Source organism: Gallus gallus, chromosome 9 (assembly GCF_016699485.2).
Source record: "Gallus gallus isolate bGalGal1 chromosome 9, bGalGal1.mat.broiler.GRCg7b, whole genome shotgun sequence".
Taxonomy (NCBI): domain Eukaryota; kingdom Metazoa; phylum Chordata; class Aves; order Galliformes; family Phasianidae; genus Gallus; species Gallus gallus.
In genome coordinates, this window is record NC_052540.1 from 19,229,490 (window position 1) to 19,249,666 (window position 20,177).

At 49.5% G+C, this 20,177-nt stretch overlaps 1 protein-coding gene across 8 annotated transcripts in view; it reads left to right on the forward strand.

Moving 5' to 3' along the window:
• The window catches only part of PLD1 (phospholipase D1), a 47,729-nt gene that overhangs the window by 15,979 nt on the left and 11,573 nt on the right, over positions 1 to 20,177 (forward strand). For 5 of the 8 annotated variants that reach the window (XM_025153470.3, XM_046898600.1, XM_046898602.1 and 2 more), the window contains 17 exons: positions 203 to 382; positions 471 to 616; positions 810 to 955; positions 1,170 to 1,278; positions 2,630 to 2,695; positions 7,384 to 7,442; positions 8,097 to 8,189; positions 10,240 to 10,392; positions 10,647 to 10,796; positions 11,317 to 11,400; positions 12,118 to 12,199; positions 13,741 to 13,851; positions 14,877 to 15,083; positions 15,678 to 15,894; positions 17,547 to 17,675; positions 17,930 to 18,048; positions 18,192 to 18,305. In XM_025153470.3, coding sequence (XP_025009238.1) covers positions 235 to 382; positions 471 to 616; positions 810 to 955; positions 1,170 to 1,278; positions 2,630 to 2,695; positions 7,384 to 7,442; positions 8,097 to 8,189; positions 10,240 to 10,392; positions 10,647 to 10,796; positions 11,317 to 11,400; positions 12,118 to 12,199; positions 13,741 to 13,851; positions 14,877 to 15,083; positions 15,678 to 15,894; positions 17,547 to 17,675; positions 17,930 to 18,048; positions 18,192 to 18,305 — 2,133 coding nt within the window. In that variant the 5' untranslated portion in view covers positions 203 to 234. Of the gene's footprint in view, positions 1 to 202; positions 389 to 470; positions 617 to 809; positions 956 to 1,169; positions 1,279 to 2,629; positions 2,696 to 7,383; positions 7,443 to 8,096; positions 8,190 to 10,239; positions 10,393 to 10,646; positions 10,797 to 11,316; positions 11,401 to 12,117; positions 12,200 to 13,740; positions 13,852 to 14,876; positions 15,084 to 15,677; positions 15,895 to 17,546; positions 17,676 to 17,929; positions 18,049 to 18,191; positions 18,306 to 20,177 lie in introns of all 8 variants that reach the window. The other 3 variants (XM_046898603.1, XM_422793.8, XM_015291714.4) reach the window with 2 other exon arrangements.

Genomic DNA, 20,177 nt, shown 5'->3' on the forward strand with positions numbered 1-20,177 from the left:
ATGCCAGGGGAGTAAGGTGCACGGGGATAAAGGAAGTCTGAATCCCGCATTGAGGCATTGCAGGTGGCGATGGGGCAAACTCGGTGCTGTGTTGAGGTGTTGGAGGTGGCAGTGATGGGAGTGGTTGGGGTGAATGTCATCCCGCGTCGAGGTGTTGGAGGTGGCAATGACAGCCCCGCTCCTTCTGCTCCTTCCTCCCCAGCCCCCCGTGGCTCCAACGTGCGCCGCTCTGAGATGTCCCTGAAGCACGAGGGCCATGCAGCTGCTTCAGCACTGAAGAGGATTGCTGCAGACATGAGCAACATCATTGAGAGCCTGGACACCCGCGAGCTGCACGTCGACGGCGAGGAGGTCGACTCGGAGGTGCTGAGTGATCCCAAAGGTACCGGTGAGTTATCAGTCACCCTGCACGTGTAAGAGCCCAGCGTCCCTGCAGTGCTGCACTCAGTCCATCTGACATGTGCTAACAGGTTGTGTGCTCCTTGCAGCGTGCATCCCCTTCTCTGCCATCTATCACACCCGTGGATTCAAGGAGCCGGGCACGCAGACCTACCTGACGGGATGCCCCGTGCGTGTGCGTGTGCTGGAGGTGGAGCGCTTCACTTCCACCAAGAAGGTCAGAACCCACCTGCCAGGAATGCCGTTCTGTTTCCATACAGCTTTATTAAAATGCTGTTTGCAGGTGAACCCTGGGTGCGCTCGGGAGGGAAGGTTTCCCATCTGCTTTTACAACCTAATGCTCCTGAGAACACAGCAAGGGCTCTGCGAGCGGCTGCGGGAGGGCTGATCTGCGTTGTCCTCCTGCACAGGTCCCAAGCCTCAACGTGTACACCATCGAGCTGACCCACGGGGAGTTCACATGGCACGTGAAGAGGAAGTTCAGGCACTTCCAGGAGTTCCACCGGGAGCTGCTGCGCTACAAAGCCTTTGTGCGCATCCCCATCCCCACCAGGAGGTGCGTGTGTGTGGCCAGCTTCCTAAACGAGTCTCAAATACCTTTCTTTGCTTTCCTGCCCAGCCATCTCTCTGTGGGTTTGGGGAGGTTTTTCTGGGAAAAGCAAAAGCCTTGCGTGAGAAGGGTGGTTCTGCATCAAGGTGTGCTTCTGCATCGAGGCGTGATGGTGATGCACACACTTAGGCTTGACGCTGTGCTTTGTGATTCCTCGCAGCCACACGGTGAGAAGACAATCCATCAAGAGGGGAGAGCCACGGCAGATGCCCAGCCTTCCACACACAGCCGAGAGCACGGTGCGGGAGGAGCACTTCTCCAGCCGCAGGGTGAGTGCTGGGGGACTCCAGGGGCTGCTGGCGTGCTAAATCCTCCTCCGTGCAAAGAGGATGCTGCTGCTCTCTGGGTTCGAAAGGGGCAGGGACTCCTTGTGGTTGAGTTAACCCATGATGCCCAGGATGACGGTCCCCCTGCTCCCACCTGCTGCAGTTTATAGATAGAAGAGGCGGCTCGTAGGGTCGGGTTGCACAATGAAGGCAGCCCCGCGGCCATCAAAATCTGAGTGATTTCAGTCTGTCCCCATCTGAAAGAGGAGATGGTAGTCAGGCTCTCGATGCTGAAATGGGTAATTTTAGCCAAGGCACACGTGTTCCCTGTAACTTCATCAGATGTGAACAGATGGGCCCCGCCGTGAAGCAGGTGGGTGTCTGCCTACCTCTCCTCTGCGGCTTTGCTGTTTGCACAAGCAAGCCTGGAAAGGCATCTTCCTTCACCCCTTCCTTTTCCCCTTCCTGCTGGCTGCTCCCTCCTGGGCTCTGTGCCACCGACACCCAAGGGGCTGTGTCCCGTGGCTGTGCAGATAACCCACCCTGCTGCACCCGCCTCACCACTCTGCGTCAAGTTGTAGCTTTAAAAGAGGAAGAGAAAGGTTTCCTCAATTCTATCCATCCTACTTAAAAAAAAATTTAGGCTCTTGTCTTCCTTGTTGCAGTGCCACACTGTTTACCAAGGGGATGTACGTCCCTGCTGCACGCTTGGGAGCATCATGTGCTAGGATGCCAGTGCTGCAAAGCACAGCGGTCTGAATGGCATCTGGTTCTTTGTGGTTGGCACTGTAGGACGCAGGCACACACGTAAGCTCTTCTTCGCCCAGTTCCCACCAGGGTGAAGAGATTTTCTCTCCACTTCTCTGCTGGGATGGGCAGAACAGGTTCTCCTTGGTGGCCCAGGGACGGGGCAGAGTGGTCACTGTGTTCCCCACGTCACCCCATTAACTTGGCACAGTGCTGAATAGGCACTCTCGGTTACATCTGGGGCTGAATTTTCCTATGAAACTATTACATACAGGCCAGAAGCACAGGAGACTGGTTTTGTGTTTACAGCAGCTCTGAAACTTGCACTCGGGCAAGAAAAATGACCTCTGAAATTGCAATGCCAAGCAACAGGTCAGCTGGGGGGGAGATGCAGTGCATGGGAACCAACCTGCAGTCAGGTTGTTGTGCCACTGAGCTCTAATCCCCACTGAACACATAACAACGCATTCATTTATCCATTCAAGCTGAAGAGTGTCTGATTTCTTGATTGCTTCCCAATATCAGACAGTTGGATTTCTTATTGTTGGGTTTTTTTTTTCATGCAAATGCCTGCATCCTTTCTAAAGTTTCAATGTTTGAATTGTAGAAACAGCTGGAAGACTACCTGTCAAAGATCCTAAAGATGCCCATGTACAGGAACTACCATGGAACGGTGAGTAGAAATCAGTGCACTTCAATGGCAACAGGGCATTCTCTCTCTTTTCACGTGTTGAACCTGCTGAAAGAATACCGCTTAATAACCATCTGGCAGTGGTTTGGACTCTGCTGATCACTGTGGCATGGATGAGATATGGCGAAAACCAGAGGGGAAGAGCGCGAGGCTGAGTGCTGGAGGTCACTGCTGTAACGAGGCAGAGATACAGCCTCAACTTAGGGCACCCGAAGGACCTTGTTCTTCATTTCTTTTTGCTAGCTGGGGAGAGGTGCTGCTCTGGAAGTCATTTGCAAGCTTCTGGCTTTGCAGGGAGCTCAGGCAGCCATTTGGCACCGGGGCAAAGAGCAGGGCTTTGTGCGGGTTCTTTTGGGGACGAGCAGCAGAGCAGTTGCAATCTGCACATGGCAAACAGTCATCTTTCGTTCTCAAGGCAATGTTGGGCTAACTTGGCAATTTTGATCAGCAGCATATGCAGAGCGGGGGAGAGTTATTCTACAGTATTTATCCCTCTTGTCAGATTAGGCATTGCTTGTCGGAATACTTTGCAGGATTTCTGCACATGTGAAGCTGCGTGTGACGAGACTGGGATGGGGGGATGGGTGGTCCCTGCCTGGGATGCCGTGAGCTGCCCCTCCTGTGCAGAGTGCTCCTCTGTCCCCGGCCACAGAGCCACATGTCACCGTGCATAGAACCTCTCTGGTTGTTGGCTCGTGTTGGATTTGGCTGCAGTGAAACATTCACTTTGCTGCTAAGGGCAGTGGTCCTGCGCTGGGAGAAAGCACAGGGAGCAAAATGTTTCCTTTAAACAAAAGAAACCAAAACAAACCTCCACCATTCTCTGTCTCGATGCTAAATTGTAGGTTTGTGGTTTTTTCCTTGGAACTGAATTTGTCCTCCTTAGAACAAAATGAGCACTTTGCTCTCTGTGGTTGAGAAGTCTCTGCCCGGAGTCTGGAGAATGCTGCCCCTGTTTGCAGCTCGGAGCACTTTGGCTCTGCAGTTCCTCCTATTGAGCTGCCAAGGGTTTCTGTAATTCCTAAATTCTTGGTAAAGTGGAGTGGCAAAGGCAAGCTGAGCCCAGCATGATGTGCAGCTCTTGCTTCTTGTACAGAACCCTTCTAATTTGTGCAATTTGATTAATTCTCACTTCTGCTTTCCATGCTGTGTCCTGAAGTTTATGCCATGCCCTGGGAGTATTCTGGCTGCAGGTTGGGTAGTTATTGTTTTGCAGACACCAAGTCCCCATTGGGTTGAGAATCAGACCTATTTATTATCCCCTTCCCTTCCCTTCCCTTCCCTTCCCTTCCCTTCCCTTCCCTTCCCTTCCCTTCCCTTCCCTTCCCTTCCCTTCCCTTCCCTTCCCTTCCCTTCCCTTCCCTTCCCTTCCCTTCCCTTCCCTTCCCTTCCCTTCCCTTCCCTTCCCTTCCCTTCCCTTCCCTTCCCTTCCCTTCCCTTCCCTTCCCTTCCCTTCCCTTCCCTTCCCTTCCCTTCCCTTCCCTTCCCTTCCCTCCCCTCCCCTCCCCTCCCCTCCCCTCCCCTCCCCTCCCCTCCCCTCCCCTCCCCTCCCCTCCCCTCCCCTCCCCTCCCCTCCCCTCCCCTCCCCTCCCCTTCCCTTCCCTTCCCTTCCCTTCCCTTCCCTTCCCTTCCCTTCCCTTCCCTTCCCTTCCCTTCCCTTCCCTTCCCTTCCCTTCCCTTCCCTTCCCTTCCCCCCTTTTGGCTCTGTGAATTGTGATTCAATTTCATATCTAATATCCCTTCCTGAAGGCTTTTTGTAGTTCTTCTGAGTAGAAGTGCTTAAAGACAATTACCATTAAAATAAAAGTTGTGGGAATCCAAACGTGTTAGCTGTCCACACCTATTTCTGGGAACTGGAAACGGAGGAAAGGAAGCCCAGATAGGTTGGGAAACAGGACCTGTGGGCTTGTTTGCATTCAGTATTAACAAATATATATATTAATTGGGTGTTTACATCATTTTTTATGTTAACTGCAATAGCTGAGAGTGGGACTAGATGATCTTAGAGGCCTTTTCCAACCTATGATTCTATGATTGGAGGATGCCTGAGCTGAAGCAGAAATGGCTTTGGTTGAACCAGTGCCCTGTGATCCTTCCATGGTTCTGGTTATTGGGCTGTAGCATGTGTAATGTTTTGGGGTTTCTGTGTGGCTTTTTCTTTTTGAATTTAGGCTTATCAGAAGCCAATTTTCTGTGTAAGAAAGAGCTGTCATCTTGTTGCTGAACAATTTAATTCTGAGCAGTGCTGTGATCCCATTTTATTGCTAGTCACAGCTGTTAATCAACTGTTTATGCTGTTGCTTTGGCCCACTAAATTAAAAAAAAACCAAGCATCTAAGTGGAAAAAGCAGAGTGGAGCTGCCAAACTCCTTCTGAAATGCAGACGCTATAGAAAGTTTGCCATAAATACATTGGTCACTCTCAACATGGCAGGGGTGGCTGTGACCACGGCTCGTGCGCCTTGCAGTGCTTCCCCACCTTTGGCTGCTTGTCTTTCCGTAGCTGATGGCTTGTGTCTGGGCTTTTGTTTTTATTATTTTGTATCTCTGCAACGATGCCGTTGAGTCTGCGTTCTCTCAGCTCCCATCTCATACTTGAAATACTCTGCTGCACGCTGCTCGGAAACCGGAGCAGGACCGCTCCCCGCAGGCAGCGCAGGAATCCAGCACTGCTCCTCCGTGTTCTGAGCACCGCTGCTGCGATGCTCTGTAACAGTACAGCTAGCTGATGCAGTATGAGTGACAATAAACCACCCGATCGGTTATTTTCCACTGTGCTGAGGAATCCTGCTTGGAAGTGATGAGATTAGTTTGCAAACCGAGCCCCAGTCTTGCTTGTTGCTGAAGCGCATCTAACTGCATGGGTGAAGAGCGAGGAATTTCGATAGGGTGAGAGGGAATGGCCTCAAGCTGTGCCAGAAAAGGTTCAGGTTGGATATCAGGACACATTCCTTCTCCAAAATAGTGTTGGTGCATTGACACAGGCTGCCCAAGGAGTGATGGAGTCATCTGGAGGTGTTCCGGAGCCCTGGAGATGTGGCACTGAGGGACATGGGCAGTTGGCATGGGGGATGAGTTGGGATTGGGCTTGGTGGTCCAACCGTAGTGATTCTATAAATTTCTCCTCCTCGTTTTTCTCCTCCTCCTTCAGGGATCGTTGTTTCTCTGCTCACAGCCAACGTTTTCAAAGGGTTTTGACACTTATGTGCAGCATTGTTTTCAGTGTGAGTAATGGGAGGGAGATGGCCAGTTTTCTGATCTGTCTGGTGGGAATGCCAGCCGCTTTCTGAAGGAGTGGAAATTGGTTTCTAGGCAAGGAACCAGCCTGAAATTCTGCTTAGGAACTCCTCTAAGAGCTTATGGCATGCCCTGGGCTTTCACACACTCCTTGTCTTGTTCTGCATGTCACTGCAGAAATGGATGGAGGTGTTCACTGCTCACAGCCGGTACTTTCCCAGAGCCCATTTCCCAGTGAGAATACTGATATGAAGATGGGCAGTAAAACCATGGAATAGTTTGTCCTAGTCCCTGTTTGAAATAGGCTGAAATCAGCAGAGAATGAGGGCATAAATTTGGTTCTGCTGAATGGAGGTTGCTTCATGTCCTTGGGCTACTGGGAGAACAACAGATCCTTTGTCCTTCTCCTGACCTTACAGATGGGGTGAGGAGTTTGGAAACGTCCCAGAGGGAAGAGCAGGGAGAAGGAAATGTTCTGTGATCCTGCTGCAATCTGGGGCAGCGCTGGGCACGGTGGGGATGGGGCCTGAGTCAGTCCCACTGTGACTGCAGGACAGGCTTATGTCTCAGGTTTGCTGATATTCTTTGTTACACTTCATGTTTTCAAAGCTTTGCAAAGCTTGTGGTTCCACCCAGTTTAACTCCTCTGTGGAATCAGATTTTGCAAGCGAAGGCCCTGAGATGGGTGCCCATGTGCAGAGAGGGACCTTGGAGGGCCTCCATGGCTGTTAGGATATCAGTAAGCTTGGGATGCCCAGAGATGTTTCTGTCCACTGCAGGGCCGGGGCCAGCAGACAGGCAGGGACGTCCCGCTGTGCCAAGAAAAGCCAACTCGCTCCAAATCGCAGGGTGTCCTATTTTTAAACTTGAATGTTATGTAGTCATGCTGTCCTTTCTCACCAGCTTTGCTTATCTTTGCATTCCTCCGCTGAATGCATTCAGCGTTCTCCCCGCTGAAGCAGGAGGAGCCGGGCGGAGGCAGGTGACTCAAATCTGAGGTTTGCTGATGCACCTGGTGGCGGGACCTTTGGCTCATCTCGGGCTGCACAGATCAGCAGAAGTGGAGAACATGCTGAACGCTGTTCCATAATACCCTGTTTCACTCTTCTCCTGCCCCACCACACCTGCACTGTGGGTGTTTGGCTCATGGGGGTGCACGGGGCCATGGTGTGGTGGAGTGGAGGCTGAGCAAGAGTGTTCTGTTTAGGTCTTGGTTTGAGGAGCTGAGCCCCAGAATGGTGTGTGGTGGTGGTGTAGGGGACTGGAAGGAAATTAGGGGCTTCCAGCCCCAGAGATGAATGCTCATTCCCTTTGCAGTTTTTCTGTGATCTTCCTGAGGATGCTGAAGTTACAGTGGTGACTTTTGCTCAGGCTCCTCTGTGGGTTCTGTCTTGGTGACAAGGTGAAGCAAAACTATTTTGTGTCTTTCCCCAGATGGAGTTCATTGGAGTAAGTCAGCTGTCGTTCATCCACGACCTGGGACCAAAGGGCATGTGAGTTGTGAGCTGTTTTTTTGTAAGCTACAGTTAACCAAGAACATGGCTCTACAGTGTTCACATTCATAGCTTTCCTTCCTCACTAACAACTCACTGGGGAATATTTTACCATATGGATATAAAAATGCATCAGTGTTCAGACAGAAGTGCTACCAGTTTGGGAAATAGCCTCAGTGTGGGCTGCTTTGCAAGACGTGGGCTGCAGCTCACCAGCTGGGTCATGGGGTTGCTTTCCTCCCCTCCCCACAACCTGTCTGCCTGCATGTTTATGTGCCTGCACTGTGAAACACTGGGAAGTGGTGAAGGCACCATCCCTGGAGGTGTTCCAGAGCTGTGGAGATATTACATTGAGGGACATGGGTAGTGGGCTTGGTGGGATGGGTTGGGGTTGAGCTTGGTCGTCTTGGAGGTTTATTCCAACCTTAATGATCCCATGATTGCATGAAATGGGGCCTTTTATTTCTTACATCTGCATTGCTTCCTTTGGGGAGCTGTTTTTGCCCTTCTTCTGGCCTTTTGGGTGGTGGTGCAGGGCTGCTCAGGCCAGGCTGGAGGTGCCAGGAGCCATCCCTTGGGTGGGCTCTGAAGCGGCACGGAGGGCACCCAGGGTGAGCCCTGTCATCTGTCCTGACTATGTTTGTGTCCTTGCAGGGAAGGGCTGGTGATGAAGCGCTCCGGGGGCCACCGCATACCTGGCCTGAACTGCTGTGGTCAGGGCAGGATGTGCTACCGCTGGTCCAAGAGGTACTGCGGGCTGAGGGGTGGCAGAGCTGAGGGCTCCTCTCCTGTGCTTTGCTGCTACCCATGCCTGGTGGTTTCCCCATCCCTGGAGGTGTTTGAGGCCAGGTCGGATGGGGCCCTGGGCAGCCTGGTCTACTGCCTGAGCTGGTGGCTGGTAGCCCTGCCTGTGGTGGGGGCTGGAAGTAGGTGGTCTTAGAGATCCCTTCCAACCCACGCCATTCTGTGATTCTGTGCTTCTATGATCTTAAAAGCTGCTGTGTTCATATGAAGGAGATGTCCTATTTCTTTGTAGTCTTGCCAGTATTACTTCAAACAGTTTTACAGGAGTTATCCATAGTGATTTCACAAGGAGATGACCTGCCAGGTCAAATCATTAAGTGCAGTAATACTGCCAGGGAGGATTTGTTCAAATCCTACAGATGATGGTAGGAAGAACTTACATCTATGTCTGGCTCCTACAAATAATTTCACGGATTTCACAAATAGAGAATGCATTCTCAAATAAATCCTCTAGGTCTTGTTGGATAAAAGGAGGAAAGTACTGAAATAGGCAGCATGCCCCATAATTTATTTCTCCTCTATCTTCTCACAGTAGTGTGAAGGTGTAGTTTTGGCTGTTTTTCTCCCTTTTAAATGCTAGGTTTGCAGCAGGCTCCAAGACTCAGCTTTGCAATTGCTTTTCAAAATGTGTTGGAAGCACTGTAAAACCTAACAGCTTATTTCTTACAGCTCTGCAAGCGTTTCGTCACCAGCCTGCACTGCCCATCCTTGTCCTTCTCTCTTGCTAAATTTCTCTTTTTCGTCTCTTTGGGTCATAATCTGCTTTGCTGCAGGTGTTGGATTTTCCATACCCCAAATTAGTTTCCCCTGTTATAGTAGGTTGGGCACATTATGGCCGTGGGGCAATGGAAAGGAACGTGGAGGAGGATGGCAGAGTGATTCCATGGAGAGCTGCCTGGGGAAATGAGAAGTGCACATACTGGAATCCATACACAGCAGGGATGCTTGGGAGTGGGGTTATGGGACTTTGGGGAGAGGAAGGGAGGGCATTTTGGCACCAAATGATGGGTGATGCTCGATCACCTCGTGGCACTGAAAGCAAAGGCAAATAATGAGATTTGGAAGTATCGGGGGGGCTGGGACTGTTACTAAGGGTAGCAGAACTCTCACGTTTTTGCAGTGCGTTCTGTTGCTGTGTGTGTTTCTGTGTATGCACAAGAATGAGGCGGAGGTCTCATGATGGAGACCTGTGTGGGACAGAGGGGGCCGGTTACCCCAGCTACGCGGCACGGGGAGAAAAATTAGAAATGCCATTTGCAGCAAAAACATTTTTCCCAGAGTTGCCTTCAGGCTGTGGTATTTATGTAAAACCTGCAGGTCATCTTTCATCACGTGCTTCTAGCAGAGTGCCTGTTGCTTGGCAATGAAGGCTGTCCAAAATGCCTTGTTTGTATGTTCTGATAGGAGCGAAAGTGATGTTAGCTTCCAAAGCAATGTGAGGCATTAGTACAGCTGCCCAGGGAGCGGTGCAGGTACCGTCCCTGGAGGTCCTCTGGAGCCATGAGGATGTGGCACTGAGGGACGTGGGCAGTGAGCATGGAGGGATGGGCTGGGGTTGGGCTTGGGGTTCTTAGAGGTCTTTTCCAGCCTTAATGATTCTATGGTAATTCGTTTTGGAGACGTCAGGCAGTTCCAGTATTGCTTATAGGTAGGGCATACAGCCTGAGTGGAGATCTGGGTTGAAAGGAGCCCTCCCTTCGCCTGGCTGGGATGTTTGCCTCACTGGTTCTGTTATGTCAGATGCTGCCTTTCCAAAGACCTCTATAAAAAGTAGCACGCAAGTTGCTCTGGAAGTCTTTTATTGGATTCAGACTTATGACCTAAGTTCATAAAATGTGCACTTGGGCTTTTCTGCTCTCCTAATGACTACTTTTGGTTAAATGCTTTCCTTCCCATGGTGAGCAATGCACGCTTGTTTGGAAAGCCTTCTCACGTTACTGGGGTTTTCTGGCAGTGTTTGAGGGATGTGATGCCAAGCTCCTGTGCCCCACAGGTGGCTGGTGGTGAAGGACTCCTTCCTGCTCTACATGAAGCCAGACTCGGGGGCCATTTCCTTCGTCCTGCTGGTGGATAAGGAATTCAGCATCAAGATAGGCCAGAAAGAAACAGAAACAAAGTACGGCTTGCAGATAGACAATCTCTCTAGGTAAGAAATCTGGGCTTAGCCAGACGCTTTTTTCTTTGCTTTTATTATTTTTAAGGAGTCAGTGGCATCTCCCTTTATTATTGTCAAAGCAACGCTGATGTATTCCTTTGCAAACAAAACAACAAAGCAAAGACTCTTGCTGCTCCTCACTTGTGGCATTAATAAAACATGACGGACAGAGGTGCATCTAGCACCATGCAGACGGGGAGAAGCAGCCCAATGAAAGCAGGGTGCCCTGTGTGTCTCTCTTACAGGTCACTGATTTTGAAGTGCACCAGCTACAGGCATGCCCAGTGGTGGAGGCAGGGAATAGATGAGTTCATTCGGAAACACGGCAAGGATTTCCTCACCGAGCACCGCTTTGGGTCGTACGCGGCTGTGCAGGAGAACACGTTGGCCAAGTGGTGAGCTGGGGGGATTTGGGGGCTCTGGATGTAAAGCGATGGTGGTGCAGGTGCTAATGAGAACGCCCTCCTCTGGCTGCTTCCTCCTCCAGAGCTTCCTCCTAGAGCAGCAGTGCTGCAGATTGGTTTTCCTGTGCCCCTCTGCTTCCATCCATCAGGTCCCGTCTCACAGCTCCTGCTGCTCAAATGGTTTTCGTAAACCCAAGCTAGCACACTACACCATCCTTTCCTGAGAGCCAAATCAGCTCTCACATCAAGTGAAGCCCAAGGATATGGCGTGTGGTTGGCAGAAGTACCGAGTGGCACTTAGTGATCTCTTCTTATGCTGTTTTGTCAAGCTGCTAGTAGCAGCTTGAAATTCCTACTGTGTGTTGTCCTAATTCTTGAAATAAGGTTTATGCTTGATTTTTGAGAGGAGAACGTAGATAACATTAGCACTGAGCCTGTTGGTCTTCAACTGTGAACCTGTTTGGTGAACGAGGAGGAAAAATTAATTTACGCGCTTTGTTTGGTATTGCAGGTATGTGAACGCTAAGTGGTACTTTGAAGACGTTGCGAATGCCATGGAAGCTGCTAAAGAAGAAATTTTCATCACAGATTGGTGGTTCGTACTTGCATACTTGGGTTTTGACCAGCTGTCCCCCTTGGGGCATTCCTGACAATGCCACAGTGTTTGGAGGCCGTACAGTATGGCAGCTCGCCGTGCCGCCAGATGGTTTGGCAGCACACCCAAACATCGTTGTGTTGGACTCAAAGGCCTTTTCAGGAGGGCTGGCAGCAAAAGATCATGATTGAAATCAACTGCTTGGTTGCCTCCTTTCGAGGAGAGGCCTGAAAGTGTATGAAGGCACCACCTGAATTGCAAGTGTTTGAGTTGCTTCATTGGGAGCATGAAGTGCTGTACAGCCAAGGGACAGGAGTGTTTGGCAGGGTGTAAGGGAATGTGGGCACTCAGATACCACAGATTTGGGCAGTGCTCTTCCCATGTCATCTGCGTGGGAGCTTGGGAAGAGGCAGCGGGGCAGGGAAGGAACTGCCAGTGGGAAGTGGAGGGTTTAATTCTGAGGTAGCAGTTATTATGAGAAAACTAATGTTGGCGTTGACAGATGCAAGCCTGCTTCCTGACATGGCCGCAGACAAACCCAATGCTCTTGGTGCTCCATGTGCAACTCCAGGTAGCAGTGCAAGATTATTGAGGTTTCAGGCCCTTTGTCTCAACATCTCATTCAGCAACAGTCAGTAATTAACACGCTGATCACTTAGGCCAATGCTCTGTTTGCAAGCTACACACACTGTGTTTTTCCTCCTTTTATTTCCTTAGGCTGAGCCCAGAAATCTTCATGAAGCGGCCCGTTGTTGAAGGGAATCGTTGGCGGCTGGACTGCATTCTCAAGAGGAAAGCTGTAAGTGAGCTGCAGCTCCTGCCCCTCTGCACAGCCATCCCTGTGGCTGCAGGGTCATGCTGTGGCCCTTCCCACATGGAGATTGTGGCCACGATGATCTTGGTACATTGCTGTGGAGAAGCGACACTGGGAAAGGGCTTCAGCTTAATGTGTTTCTCAGGATGAGTAGTGTTGTGCAGAAGAAGAGTGCCAACTCCAATGGCATCTTGTTCGTCAGAGCTGGGCTGTGGTGCTGAGCTTCTGAAGGAGGAGGTGATAAATGTGACTCAGACACTCCTGTTTGCATTGCTGTGTTATCCAAGCTAATAAATGCTTGTGTACAGTAAGCAAATGCTTTTATAAGCTGGAGTTCTTGATATGGATTTCTTTTTCCTTCTGCTTTCATCTCTCCTGTTCTTCCTGGTGGAGCAGCTGAGACCTGTTGCTGACCTTTGCCTGTCCTGGCACTCCCTCTGAAGACTCCTGTGTGACGCTCTGTGTGCTCACGCTCCTTTGTTTGTGCAGAGCTGTGAGATACTGGCAGCAAAAAAGGATCAGAGTGAGGGTTGTGTGAGCACAGGCTGCGTTCCCCTTGCCCACACAGCCTGTGGCAATGGCTGTGCTGGAACTGGTGCTTTGCCCCACATGAGTCAGGATGGGAGGCACAGCCAGGGAAGCCCTGAGCATCACTGTGTAAAAGGGCAGGAATCCAGGTGGATGTGCTCAGATTTGCTTTGATTTCCCTCCCCTCCCAACCCACTCATCTCCACAGCCCTCACCCATGCCACATCCCTAGGACTGTGAGGGTTTTGTGCCTGACTTTGATTGATTTGGATAGACTCATCCTTTTGGCAAATGGAACGTGGCCACAGGGCATGCTCACTGGAAGAAATTGGCTTTGTTTGCTGTGACAGCATGGATTTTCCTGTGGCTATAAATACCTTGTGTAAGTGAGGAGTGTTTCGAGGTCAGCTCCTGGAAATGCTTACCTGCCCTCACTTGTGGCATTCTTTGGCTTTGGCAGCTATGGTCCGGCTGGGGATAAGGCTGGCTGGGATGTGTCTGCAGTGCTCCCTTGGAAAGCAGAACATCATCCGCAATTTGGAGGCTGCCTAAGTCTGATCTCAATAGTAACGTTGTGGAAACAGAAACTTAAATGGCTGTGGAAAGGCTAGATGCTTAAACTGTCAGACTCCAATGCAAGATGTGAAGCTGTGCAGATTGATGGCAGGTGAAGTTGTCCCAGTGTGTGACCACCATCTGCCAAAGCTTACGAGGTACTTGTGAATTTTGCTGGTGCTTTAACACAGCTGTGTCCTTAGAAACCTTCATGCAGATATCATTACAGCCACAAAAAGTGCCATCCTTTGAGTTGAGCTCCTTGTATTACAAGAACTCATCTAGCTCTACCAGCAGAAGCTGCTTGCTGGAATTCACTCCGGTGCATCTTCTTTGGGAGAGATGTTTGTATGAACGCACTGGTTCTGTCCTGCATGTGCTGCTAACTGTAGGCAAACCTCAGGAGGTATCCACTGAAATTCCTGTGTGTTTCTTTCTGACAGCAACAAGGTGTGCGAATTTTTGTAATGCTGTACAAAGAGGTGGAGCTGGCCTTAGGGATCAACAGTGAATATAGCAAGCGGACACTCATGCATCTCCATCCAAACATCAAGGTAATTGCGTGTCAGGCAGTCGTGCAAAGGGCATTTGCTTCGTTTGCTGGTGTTGTACAGCCTCTGGGTATTTGGGTGTGAAATGGAAGAGCAGTGGCTCCATGCTGTGTCCACTATGGACATAGTGTGTGAAGACATACCCGTACAGTTGTTACCACTTCTGAGCATGGCAACCTCATTTCTTTTGGTTATAACTGAACATAAAACTGCTTAGTTTACAATTGCCAAAGCAGCTGTTCATCTAATTCATAAGAAACTTATTTCAGGTGATGAGTTAATGGGGCTACATCAGATGGAAAATTAGAGCTTGAGGATGTTGTCTCATCAGCATTTCTGTTCCTACATCGATGATGAGAGTCAACAGTGGATGTTTACACTGCTGTCATGAATGAGCATCATTGCACTGTTATGTGCTGTTATGCTGCTGCTCTGCCGCCGAGCAGAAATGGATTGCAGATTGTGAACCAGTAGCTAAGGCAAGATCCAGTACCTTGAAATTAGAGACGTATGTGTTTTAATAAGTGATGAACAAGCAGCTAAGATGATAGATTTACGATCGCTTGATCAGCTGTAGTAGTGGAGCACTCATTCCCCATTATCTTAGCAGTGAGAAGGGCTGGTGTCACTGGAAGGTGGGCACTGGCCGCCTACGGGCTCTGCAGTTGAAGCCACAGGAAGTCAGCCTTACGGTTCTGCTCTGACATTAAAGATCAAACTGCGTACTGTATGCTTAGATAGAGAAGTGCCTTTGTCATAAACAAATGTCAAGAGAATGTCATAAACAAATGTCAGACAACTCGATGATTTAAAAAAAAAAAAAAAAACAATAAAACAACTTCCCGTTTCTCTTATGTAGTGACAACAACCGAAGAAGTGAGTCAGATCACCAATATGTTGTTTTCTTTTAGATCAGGTTCTTTAGATCCTCATAGGAATGCAGCTATGCTGTTGAAACGTGGCCTGTCCCAACAGCAGCAAGTCCCTTGAAGTAATCACAGCCCTCTGTGGGGTTCTGTCCTCATCAGGTGATGAGACACCCGGACCACGTGTCCTCCTCCGTGTACCTCTGGGCTCACCACGAGAAGCTCGTCATCGTGGACCAGTCGGTGGCCTTTGTGGGTGGCATTGACTTGGCATACGGCAGGTGGGACGACGATGAGCATCGCCTGACTGACGTGGGCAGCGTGAAGCGAATGGGGGCCGTCAAGTCAGTGTCAACGGCCAACCTGGCAGTAAGTGGGCTCAGTGGTGGCTGTGCTGGATGTCTGTCTGCTGGGTTTGCAGGAGGGATGAACAAGCTGTGTCCGCTTCGCAGCACAGGAGTTCAGGAGGCTCAAGGGGGACTCGTAGAGCCATTAAGGTTGCAAACAACCACCAAGATCACGAAGCCCAGCCATGAATAGGAATGGAAAGAAGGTTCTTTAAATGACTCTTTAAGGCTAGGTCCTGTCCAGCCCCTGCTAGGGCATGGAGGTAGGCAGTTGGGTTTCACTTGAGGTTGGAATAGCAGTCACAGTTTGCAGGCTGTGTTCTTAACAAACTTAGCTACAGATGTACAGAAGGCAGTTGGAGAGCTCTCTGATCTCCCAGATGCTCGGGCCCTGAGCTTGCCAAGTTTTTCTGCTAACCTGGGTCAGCATGCAACCAGATAGCTCTAAAACAATGTCAAGAGGTGTCAGAGTGTGAGAATTACTTGGAGAATAGTAATCTGGAGTAAACTGATGGGTAACTGGTTGAAGAACGCACTGCTAGCTATCATCAATGGATTTTCCTGTAATTAAATGAGAAAGTGCATATACATGCAGCTATGTCCTGTGTCTTTCCAGTCTGCAGCAGAGCCATCTGGACACAACACCCCACAGTCTCCAGCTTCGTCCCCAGAAAGCCATTTGTTCCAGAAGAGTGCTGATGACGTCCCAGACATATCAAAAATGAAAGGGATAGGAAAACCCAGGAAGTTTTCAAGGTTCACTATTTACAAGCATCTCCATAGACACGGCATGCACCATGCTGACAGCGTCAGCAGCATAGACAGTGAATCAAGTAAGTAATGTGCTTCATCCCAGCTATACCCAAACGACACATATAAAGGCTGTGCGGAGGTGGGTGGTGGGCGTGCGTGCAGATTCACATAATTTCTGGGGTAATGTGCTCTTTGTAAAGAAGAAGAGTTGATTAATTCCATAACTATCAGAATAGTAATTATGTTTAGACAATATGTAAGTCTGTGTTACTGCAAAGTACACAAGAGCAGTTGTAAGTGGATTTGCATTTAGTTAATTAGCAATTGTCAGATGACGTGCTGCAGTGTGTGTGGTGCCCAGTGCTTATAATGTGGGAAAACTTTTGTTCCTGCATAGGAAGGGAGAACTGAGTCTTCTGCTTTTCAACTTGTATTTGTTACAACAGGTGAAACGATTTCTGAATATGACTGTCCCCTCTCATAGGTTTGTGTTACACAGATTCAAACCGGTCCACTTAAACTGAATCATTTCTGCTCGCTAGAGAGGCTGTTTGACAGCTGGATATTTGAATGCAGCTTTTAATTCCCCACATAAAAAGTGACTTCCAAGCTAAAGGTACAGGAGTTGGTGTGACTTTCATTCCAGCATGGAGTTCTTCCTGAAAACTCCCAGCAGAGCTTTCTCCTCCCCCTGGCTGGAGCATAGCAGGGCCCCTTGCAGTCAGCTCAGGTTGCATATTGAGGCAGCAAAGGCATCACAGTCTGTTGAGTTTCAAACCAGCTGGGTCTGGAATTGGGTGCTTTACATACTGTCACTTGTAGTTCCAGCAGATTGACTTTTCATTTGGACTCCTGTCACGTAAGGTGTCACCAGGCTGGAGCAGGGAGCAGTGCAGCAGAAGTAGGCATGCATTTTTGTCATAAATAGAGCATCTTGACTTTCTGCAGGTTGCTGTAACCCCTTTAGGAGTCAGCCAAATTTAATTCAGAGTTTAAAGCCCTATCTGAGAATGTTCCTTCACCTCCACAGTGAATCCCAAGGGAGCTGGGCAGTTAGGTGCACTGAGCTGTTCTCATCTCTGACTGATGGCAAAAGATGCTGTTGGAAGGGCTGTGTAAATGCAGCACCTCATCTGGAGGGTGCTGAGTTTTGGTAAAATGGTATCAAAAGATGGCATCGTTATTTGGAAAACAAAACAAAAAACCAAACCACCACCAACAAATAAAGCAAACCACAGTATTTCATGTGGAAACATGAACTTTCAAATCATTTCATTTTAGTTACGTTGCAGGAGATAAATCCTACTGTAGAGTCTAAATCACAACGCATCTAGCAGAGGAGCTGGAGTTAGTTCTGTAAGGCACAGTACATGGATGATACAATTGATATTCTTCTACACATAGCCACTGAAGTCAGTGAGCTCCCACATGGTAACGTTTAGGTGAAAAGACAAGCAGTTCTGGAGTAATTTTTTAGTCCAGCATAGCAATAATTCAGCATTTTATCTCCATGGCAAACTAATATATACATAAAACCTGTCCTGACTGTATGACAGATATTTAGGGAAGAAGAAATGCTAACAGAAAGACTAGGGAGAAAACAGCTTCAGCTGAGCAGGACTGGCAGGTCCCACCAGTGCTGTTGCATGGCCATGAGCCTCTCAACAACGCCGTGCAATGGGCAGTCCTGACTTTGGAGCATGTGGATTTCTATTTCCTTTGCCTGTGACAGATAAAGGATCCATCCGCAGCTTGAAGACGGGTGTGGGCGAGCTGCTTGGGGAAACCAGGTTCTGGCATGGGAAAGACTATTGCAACTTCGTCTTTAAAGACTGGGTTCAGCTTGACAAACCTTTTGCTGGTAAGTGCCCTCGCTCACTGGAAGCTGTGAAACTGCTTTGGTTTGGCAGTCAGGAAGAAGCAGCAAATGCCCTCTGAAAGGTCTTGGGCCAACTCTCACGTCATGGTCCATGGACTTGGACTGTGGGGGCAGTCAGCCTGCATTGCCCTTGGGGCCACGTCACAGAAAGCTTAGTGTGAGGATGGGGATGCTGCAATTTTACCTGTTTGCCTCCTTAGTCTGAAGACATCCAAATGTGCTTTCCTGTCCCACAGACTTCATTGACAGATACACCACCCCTAGGATGCCCTGGCATGACATCTCCTCCGTGGTGCATGGCAAAGCAGCGCGCGACGTGGCCCGGCACTTCATCCAGCGCTGGAACTTCACCAAGGTGAGTAGGGGACACAGAGACTGGAGGTGCACGTGTTCTTTACCTGTGTGACCTCCACAGATGTGCTTTTGTACTTTACTGTTTTTTACGCTGCTGTGTTTCAGTCTCCTCAAGGGCTTTTTCTCTCTGTTTCCTTGGGGCAGATCATGAAGCCCAAATACCGATCCCTGTCCTACCCATTCCTGTTGCCAAAATCTCAGCAAACTGCTAACGAGTTGAAGTATCAGGTGCCTGATGCTGTTCATGCCACAGTCCAGGTGAGTGCTGGTGGTGTCCTAATTGAGTTCTCCTAAGAGCATTTTTCATCCTTCTGGAAGGAAGCGTCACTACCAACCCTCTGTAGGACTTAATTTAAGTAGGAGTTTTTCATGTTATGTGTATTGTTTGTAGCACAGCTGATCAACTCCTCAACTGCAATGAAATGATGCATTAGTTTATGCCTCCAGCTTTGGAGATGAGGGGACGGAGCAGCGCGCGATATTCAAGTTTGGGGAGCACCACAGCTTTGTGTAGTGTGTTGGTTTTTGTTTATTCTGCTGCTCCTCCTCTAATGCCCATCATTTGGGTTTGTGCTCTGGGTAGGCTGGTGGGTTGGCGTTGGACACGCAGTGTCTGTTGCCGATGTCCTCAGAGCTATCCGCCCAGCCATGGAAGCCCTGTTCAGATGGGCAGTGGCCATTTGAAGCCCCATGTTAAGAGTAGTCTTGTAACTGTTGCTTTCTGTGTTAAATTTCATCTGTGAATCTTCATCTTCAGACCTGTGGGTCCTCTGCGCTGCTGCACACTCTGCCCACAGTTTTGTTTCTGACCATCATCCTCACGATGGCAAAAATGCCTTTATTTAAAACACTGTTAGCCATATTTATTGTATATATTGAATGCAAGTGCTAACCAGCAGAAGCATGGGCTTGTTAAATAACACAAAGTCCAAGTAGTTATGCTGAAGCAGCAAGTCAACAGGGTGTCTCTGTGAACAAAAGATGTGTGAAATAAGAGGGATGAGACCCAAACCAGGAAACATCCATGAACTCACTGTTCAAAAGGAGCGGTCCACCCAGATGACAGCAGCGCCTGGGGATGCTTCATGGAGAAAGAAACATTTGTCTGGGTTTGTGGGCTGCCGGGCATTGTCTGTGCCTGGCCGTGTGGTGAGGGGTGGGCAGCACAGGCTGTGTGACAGCCCTGTGTCACGCAGATGGGTTTGGGCCTTTTACATCAAGTGCCAAAACACTGTTTGTGGCTTGTTGAGAAATGGTCTCGCTCCAGGCACCACTGTGCTTCTGTGTGGCTGCAAATACCTCCCCAGCTGTGTCCGTGACGCTGGCTTATTTGGAAACTCTGCTCTCATGGAGGTGTGGGGGCTTGCTTCACAGAGCACGCTAACCATGAGATAAAGCTCAACCTGAAATGATGGGCTTTGCTGTAGAAAAGAAAAGGTTAAGCTCTGGTGATTACCAAGCTGGAAGCTGGGTTTGTCTTGTGAATTATTCATTTAAAATACCTCTCTCATTTCTAATTGATGCTCAGTTGCAGCTTGTAGAGCCCTGTCAGGGTCCTGATACCGAATTCTTTGCTGGGACACCAGCCAAGCCTGTGTGATTCCACCTTGGTGCTGCTCGGGGACTATGTGAGCAGTGTCAGAGCAGGAGTCACTGTGCAGTGTCCCTGGGCATGAGATGATTGTCAAAAATCTGGCTGACACTTTTCTTGTTTCTGAGCTCGTTTGCAAATCTGTCTTCAATTGTGGGCAGATCAGAGGCAGAGACAGCACAAAGGGTCTGTGGGGATTGCTGGTCTGAGCCACTGACCTGTCATCAACACCTTCTGACCTCACTGTATCCTATGGCATTGCTGCGCTTAGTCAGAGGGGAGCAGAAGAGTGCATTGTAGGGTGGGTTTGGAAGAAGGCGGGGTGAGCAGGGGGTGAGCAATGTGTGCATGGGAAGCAAATGTGGAGGTGTGGACTGGGAGGGTGGAACGCTTGGATCAGCTGTAGGGGTGGTCAGGCACAATGCATCCTTCGTCTGCTCTCATCTGAACTTGTGGTCTTTGCTTGCCATGGCAGTGTGGTTGCACATGGATTTTGCAAGAGTCAGAAAGCCGAAGGCAATGTCGGTTTGTTTCCATTC